General features: G+C 61.1%; 1 protein-coding gene across 4 annotated transcripts; it reads left to right on the top strand.

The window, feature by feature from the left end:
• The first annotated feature begins 468 nt into the window (after positions 1–468).
• LOC147645862 (maestro heat-like repeat-containing protein family member 7) lies at positions 469–6,608 on the top strand. 4 transcript variants are annotated; one of them, XM_086874179.1, is made up of 16 exons: positions 469–1,114; positions 1,214–1,372; positions 1,642–1,706; positions 1,816–1,965; positions 2,155–2,303; positions 2,608–2,755; positions 3,005–3,192; positions 3,282–3,419; positions 3,699–3,813; positions 3,986–4,123; positions 4,337–4,513; positions 4,650–4,805; positions 4,964–5,065; positions 5,436–5,538; positions 5,818–5,874; positions 6,165–6,608. In XM_086874179.1, exons 1-16 carry the CDS (start codon positions 991–993, stop codon positions 6,362–6,364), a joined length of 2,169 nt encoding a protein of 722 aa, XP_086730305.1. In that variant the 5' UTR covers positions 469–990; the 3' UTR covers positions 6,365–6,608. The 4 variants fall into 4 exon arrangements, with proteins under 4 accessions (XP_086730305.1, XP_086730306.1, XP_086730307.1 ...); XM_086874180.1 differs by having other exon boundaries at positions 1,614–1,706; XM_086874181.1 differs by having other exon boundaries at positions 484–1,114; positions 1,839–1,965.
• The last annotated feature ends 250 nt before the right edge of the window (positions 6,609–6,858 follow it).

Below are 6,858 nucleotides of genomic sequence, written 5' to 3'. Positions count from 1 at the left end.
TCTGTTTTCTTGCTAACGCTGTAGTTATTGTTGTTTGTTTGCCTGGTTATAAATATTAGTAAAAAACTGTCATTCCTATCCCCAGATCTCTGCCTGAGAGCCCCTTGATTTCAGGATTATCATAATTTGGAGGGAGGGGGTCTACATTTTTCATTCCAAGGGAGGCTCCTGCCCTCCCTAGCAGACACCTGTCTCTCAACACTGAGACATTTCCATGAGGAAATTTTGCAAAGTTTTCAATAAAATTCTTATTGATAAATTTGCCTCCATTTCATTTCTAACAAGCTGTTCCTAAAGATCCCATCAGGCTGTCTTAGACACTTTGGGCAAGGGATTCCTTCCAAGCTGGGCCACTTGGGGGTGGGGGAGGGGATGGGGGCGGCCCCAGGGCGGAGGGCAGGGTGTGCAAGGGCCCTTTGTGACACGCTGCAGCACGGTCACCGTGGGATGGTGGCAACGGGAGCAGATGTCAAAGGGCCCTTTGTGACACGTGCTGACATAGGAGCTGGCGGTGACAGGGCCACGCCACAGTGCTCGGTGCACGCGACGGGTCAGGACGCGCCAGAGCGGTGCTGTGAGGAGCCCCCGCACAGCGCACTCCTTTGTGTCGGACCTGGAGCTTTTCTGAAGCACTATTTCTACAGGTGACCTCGAGGCCAGACCACAGGTCTTGCTGACCTGTGGCCTTGCTGAGCCTTCCTTCTTAAGGTTCTCTTGAGGGCAGACCGTGGGACTTGGTGACCCGGAGCTTTTCCGACGTGTCGCCCATCCCTGCAGTCTCTGCCCTTGAGACCAGACCACAATCCCTGTCGAGGAGCCTCCTGTCCTTCTGGCAGGAGCCCTCAAGACCCAAGTGCAGGACTTGCTGTCTTGCAATCTTGCCAGGACTTGAGTCTTGCAGGTGCCTTCCAGGCACGACTGCAGGACTTGCTGACTCTGAGCTTTTCCGAGCCATCTCTCCTGCAAGCAACCATAAATCCAGTCACTGCCATGGAGCAGCGACCCCCAAGAGTGCCCAAGTTGGCCTGGCTTGAGGAGCAGGAAGAAGAAGGCTCTGGAGCTGTCCTGGCACAGGAGTCTGAAGAGGTGCAGGAGTTCCAGGCACCACAGGAGGGTGAGTTGCAGAGCTCGGCATTAGGGCTAGTGCCTGTTGCCAGCTTGGCCCCATCCCATTCCATGCCATGCCATCCCCTGGTGCTGTTCCTATGGAAAGGATTGGAGAGTCTGGAAGAAGATTTGGAGCAGCGACCCCCAAGAGTGCCCAAGCTGGCCTGGGTGGAGGAGGAGGAGGAGGAGGTCGAGGAAGAAGGCCCTGGAGCTGCCCCAGCACCAGAGACCGAAGAGGTGCAGCAGTTGCAGCCGCTGGAGGAGGGTGAGTGGCAGAGCTGGGCCACAGGGCTGGTGCCTGCGGCCATCTTGGCCCCATCCCATCCCATTGCATCCCATCTCATCCCATCCCACACTGTCCTGTGGACACACACCCATGGACAGCACAAAAAAGGGGCTGGGGCTGTCCCCGCAGCAGTGGCCGTGCTGCATCCCCTGGGGCATCCCGGGACTGTCCCTGCCTGGGGAACGTAGGGCTGGGCTGTACTCTCCGGCCTCTCCCGCAGCCCCTCAGCTCTGGCTGCTCTTTGCCAGATGCAGCCATGGACGGCACACAAGAGCAGGACACCGCCCGTGGCCGCTTCCGCAGAGCAGCGCAGGTACCTGCAGCCATCCCCACCTGCGCTGGGCCTGCTGGCACTGCTCAGCCCAGCACCGCACTTGGAGCACTCCATGCAACTTCCCTGCCTTCCTGCCCTTCTCCTACAGTTTCTTTACCAATTCATCACCAGAATTGGCAAGGAAGAGACCAGACCTATGGACACTGAGGTCAAAGCATCCTCAGAGGTCTTGGCAGAACAGAGCAGCGCTGCCCAGCTGGATCTGCTTGTAGAGACGGCTCTTTTCAATCCAGAGCAAGTAAGCAGCCTGTGGCCAGCCTTTGATCCTCCAGCAATTGCTTGGCTTTCCCAAGCCACGCCTGCTGCTCACTTGAAGCTTTTGAGGCCATGGCAGTGGGCAGGAAGAGAAGCACTTGTCTGGGGAAGAAGCTGGGCACATTGCTGACTCCCTCTGCTAGCATTCCAAGTCTCCCTGTGCCTTCTCCAGGTGCCCGGCGTGGTGAGGTACATCCACCAGTGGCTCATGGCCAATGAGGCTGCTGAGCACAGGATGGACTGGGCCCTGATGCAAGTGGCCGAGGCAGAGCCCGATGATGTGGCCATCACTCTCCTGCGGGTGGCCCCAACGTGTGACAGGTATGGGGCCCAGCTGCCCCGAGGCCTCAGGGCTCCCCAGCCCATCACCCTGTACAGCCCGGCCCAGGGCTGTGAGCAACACAGACTTGCAGGGCCCTCTGGCTGCTCCCTTTGCCAGCCCTGCTACAAAGTCAGCTCCTGAGCCTGCTGCCGTGCTGCCAGCCTGCCCCTCAGGGGCCTGTCCCCACAGGGCTGGGCTGCCTGGCTGCTGCTGCCGCTCAGGGGCAGTGGGCACAGGCAGAGCTGGTGGCCAGCTCAGCTCCCCGCTGCTGCCCAGCCCACGGTGCTGTGTCTGACCCCGCAGAGCTGCTATGGCCATGTGGACGACCATCTTGCTCTCGCCCTGGATTTCAGAGGAAGTGACACCGCTCCTCGTCAATGTGGTGGGGAGCTGGCCGCAGAAAAACCTGGGCACCTCTGATGGGGACAAGACGGCTGTCTTTTCCCTGACTGTGAGTTTCTGGAGCTGGCCTTTGCTCACCGCAAGGCCGGCCGCCTCTCCAGCAGCTCTGTTGCCTCCTTCCCCCACTGCATCTCCCTGCTTCAGGCACTGGCCACAAACCTGGCCTAGGGGCAGCTTCAGGGCCACCAGGCCCGCTGCTCCCCCTGCGTCTCCCCCGGCCTCTCCCTGCCACGCTCAGGCCCTGCCACACGGACGCCCCGGCACTGAGCGCTGTCTCGGGCTGCTTTGTCCTCTGCAGGCAACTCTGGTGATGTGGAAGATCCTCCAGGGGCGCTGTTGCCCACAGATCCTCACAGTCTATTTCCCCCGCCTCTTTGTGCATCTGCTCTTCCAAACGTACTTCAGTACTTTGTATATGACAGAGGACGTCCATACCTTCTGGAAGGAATGCCAGGAGCAACACGGCCTCTCCACCAGCCCCAACAGGTGCTCCATGCCACTCCTCCTGTCCCTGCCACTTCCCCAGCCTCAGAGCCAGCGCTCCCAGCGTCACCTGGGCTTTGCTGTGCACACAGGTTTGCAGTGCAGACCCTGAAGGCCCTGCTCTGCAGTCTCCACTTGGAGCATGTGGTGGTGGCAATGGAACGCAAGCGTGGCTGGGACACGCTGCTCTGTGCTGACACCCACCACTATGCCATGGGTCTGCTGGCCAGGTGAGCCCCCCTTCTCCCCACTGCCTCTGACATTTGTGCCCCCTGCCCGGGATGCCCCCCCACAGTCCCCGTGGCCATGGGCCTGAGGGCCTCGTCAGCGAGGGATGGCCAAGGAGACTGCAAAAGGCTGTGAGAGGAGCGTGTCCAGGAGCAGCCACGTCTCAAGGGCCCAAATCGCCTCACAGGGTGCTGGGGCAATAGGACAACTGTGTCCATCAGTCCTGGGAGAGGCTTTTCGCACCCTTGCTGAGACTCTTTCTGCCATTTTCTGCCTTCCAGGGTAATGCGCCGTGCATCTGGCCACTTGTGTAAAGGCATCTTAAGCTACCTGCTTGAGGTGCTCAGCAAACCGTTGCCACACTGGGATGTGTCTGCCAAGGCATTCCTTGTGGAGGTGAGCCTGATGGCCAGCACTACCTCGCTCAGCTCCCTGCCAGCCCTGTCCCCTGGCATAGCCACAGCTGCCTGGGACGGCACCCGCGCCCTGTGCTGCTGCATGGGCCCAGCCCTGCGCACTTCCAGGCTCCTGCTGGCCGGCTCCCCTCTCACTGCCCTGTGCCTTTCAGCTCCTAGATTGCCTGGACTTGAGTGACTGTGGTGACAGCCTAATGGAGATCTTGTATAAGTACCTGTGGTACAACTCCAGAGAGATGCATCACCAGGTGCTCAGGGCGCTCCTCCTGCTAAAGGACCATCCCTCCATGGTGAGAAGGGGGCAGCAGCTGAAGCTGTGTGGGCAGCATGAGGCTGGGCAATGCTGTCACTTGGCCTTGGCTGGCCTTTGCCTTGGGCACTGAGGCAGCTCCTCCCAGCTCTCCTGCCTCCTGCTTCAGCTGTCCGAGTGCTTTGGGACAGCCCTTTGGCCTCTGGGCCCTGCGGCAGCTGCCCGGGCTTTCACACCCTTGTGTTCTGCACAGGCCGAAAGAATTCAGAGCCTGACAGGAAGACTAGTGCACCTCCTGTGGGACTTGGACAGTGACGTGTCCAGGATGAGCATTGCTCTCCTGAGCTATATTTTCACGGATGAAGACACCCCAATATCCTGGCGCAGGGCCCTGCAGCTGGCTGAGCCGCTCCTGAAACTCCTGGACAATGTAAGGCTCTGTGCCCCAGCCACGGCCACTGCCTGCTGCCCGGACACTTTGTGCCCTGTGCATTTGCAGGCCTACGCCAATGTGGGCCACAAGAAGCCAATGATGAGGTCATTTTTCCTTCCTTCCTTTCATACAGCCCCATAGCCAGGTGCAGCTGCTCTCCATGTTTCTCCTTCGAAGAGTGATGTCTTCAGCAGAAGAAGAAGGAAGAAAGCCCCTGAAGGAACGAGTGTACCAGAGCCTGCTCCCACTCTTTTTCCACTGCCAAGATGAGAATCGGCATGTGGCAGAGGTGAGGACTCCTGGGCTGCTGCTGCGCCTTGGCAGGGGGCTCAGCTGCCTCCTGCCCTGACGCAGGCTTGCAGGCTGCAGCCTCCTCCAGCCCTTGGCACTGGGACACTCCTGTGCCCTGCCTTGTGGGGCCATTTGCGGCTCTCTGCTGCTCCCCAGGCCTCTCGGACAACGCTCCTTCGCGCGGCTGGCTTTCTGAAGAGGCCAGACCTAGAAAAAGCTGTGAGGAAGGAGAAGCTGTGGAAGTTTGCCAAGCTCGTGGTAAGGACGGCCTGGAAGTGCCAGCCTCAGGCTAGAGAAGCCCCCTGGCCCCGGTGCTCAGTGTGTGGGGCTGGCAGCTGTGCCCCTGCCCACTGCTACAGCCGGGGGCCGCACGGCTTCTTCTCCAGCCCCCTGTGGCCCCGAGCCGGGTGCCGATGGAGCCCCGGCCCAGCGGGGCTGCGGGCCGGGCCGGCACCGCGGCTCCCCGGGCAGCAGCCGGCCCTCTGCCCCCTCCAGAGCCCGGCGCCAGCGGCTGCTGGCCGGGCCTCAGGGCTGGCCGGGCACGGGAGGCCGGGGCTGGCCGCAGGCAGCAGCGCCCGGCCGAGGGGCAGAGCCCGCGCCAACCCTTCCCTCCTGCCGCTCTCTCCAGCTGGCCGACCACAGGATCCCCTTGGCCGAGCACCTGCGCCGGGCCCTGCAGTACCTGCAGGACCCACAGGAGACCCTGCGAGCGGCGGCCATCAGGGTCATCGGTGAGTCCCGAGCCCGGGCTCCCTCCCCGCCCCGCCGCAGCTCGGCCCCAGCCCCGGCTGCTGCCCCGGCAGCGGCACCCGGGCCCGGCGCCTGGAGCCCCGGCTGTCCTCGGGGCTGCTGCTGCCGGCCTCTGGCAGCCGTGCCCTTGGGCTGGGTCAGGATGCGGCAAGGGCCCGGGCTGAGCCATGCCGGGGCAGGAGGCCGTGTGGCCACAGGGCTGGTAGCGCCGCTGGCAGGGAGCTGTGCTGCTGGGACCCTGACAGGCTCTGTGTTCTCAGGGATGGCCGGGGAGCAGCTGAGGGGGCAGCACGCAGAGCTCCAGGTCTTGTGCAGAGGTGAGCCAGGACAGCGGGCTGACAGCGGTGGCTGTCGGGGGCAGCTGCAAGCCCTGGCCAGGCTGTGGAGGGCTCTGCTCCCTGTGCCGATGAGGGACGGCGTGGGCAGAGCACAGTGAGATTTCAGGGCCACGTGGGGCATTTGTGGCCAGCAGCTTCGGGCTGACCCCCTTGGTCCCTGCTCCCTCCTGGCCAAGGCAAGAGCCGGCTGGCATGGCCCTGGCAGGGGGCTCTCGCTGGGCCTCCACAGCTCTGGGATCTGACCGTGGCTCTGTTTGTCTCTCTTGCAGCCCTCGAACGCCTGACAGAGGACAGAAGTGGTGCCGTGTCAGACCTGGCACTTGAGACGCTGTATGTCCTCCGGGCCATCCAGAGTGCCCGTTACTCCATTCTCCAGAGGATGCAAGACCAAATCCTCAGGGCATGGAGGACACGGCCTCGTCTGTCAGGCCTGGGCTGGCTGCACTGTTGGAGGTGTACTCAGAGCTGACCTGAGAGGCTCTGTCTTCTGGGGCCACATGGGCCAGCCAGGATTTTTTTATTTCATAAGGGTTGTTATTTTCCTTTTTTCTCTTCTTTTTACTATGTAAATAATATAGGATATGTTAGGGCTGAGAGGCTCTATCTTCTGGGGCCACATGGGCCATCTGTTTTTTTTTTTTTCATAGAGATTGTTCTTTTCTTCGTTTCGTTTCCATCTAGTATGTAAATAATATAGGATATGTTATAAACCACAAGAGTCCCAAGACCTTTCTTTTGCTGCCCAGGGTGTGTGGGGCATAGGGGGAGAGAGGGAAAAGGGTTCTTGTGTTCAGCAACCTGCCGGGGCATGCAGTGGTGCAGGGGAAATGGCCAGAAGCCCCTTGGCCTTTGGTGGTTGTGCTGAAGCCACAAGCCCTGTGGCAGGCAGGAAGCGCCATCTGTGTCCTGCTGCCCGTGTGTTGGTGCCGTGATGGCTGAGGAGCTGCTGGAGCTCCTGTGGGG

This window comes from Cyanistes caeruleus, unplaced genomic scaffold (assembly GCF_971803275.1).
Source record: "Cyanistes caeruleus unplaced genomic scaffold, bCyaCae1.hap1.1 HAP1_SCAFFOLD_153, whole genome shotgun sequence".
Lineage (NCBI taxonomy): Eukaryota > Metazoa > Chordata > Aves > Passeriformes > Paridae > Cyanistes > Cyanistes caeruleus.
This window is presented reverse-complemented; position numbering and strand designations above follow the sequence as displayed.

Bases quoted from the DNA above. Each gene is read 5' to 3' on its own strand.
- LOC147645862 (XM_086874179.1), top strand. From the start codon at position 991: ATGGAGCAGCGACCCCCAAGAGTGCCCAAGTTGGCCTGGCTTGAGGAG. The intron at 5,066-5,435 runs GTAAGGACGGCC...CGCTCTCTCCAG, and splicing joins GGAAGTTTGCCAAGCTCGTG to CTGGCCGACCACAGGATCCC. The intron at 5,875-6,164 runs GTGAGCCAGGAC...TCTCTCTTGCAG, and splicing joins GCTCCAGGTCTTGTGCAGAG to CCCTCGAACGCCTGACAGAG.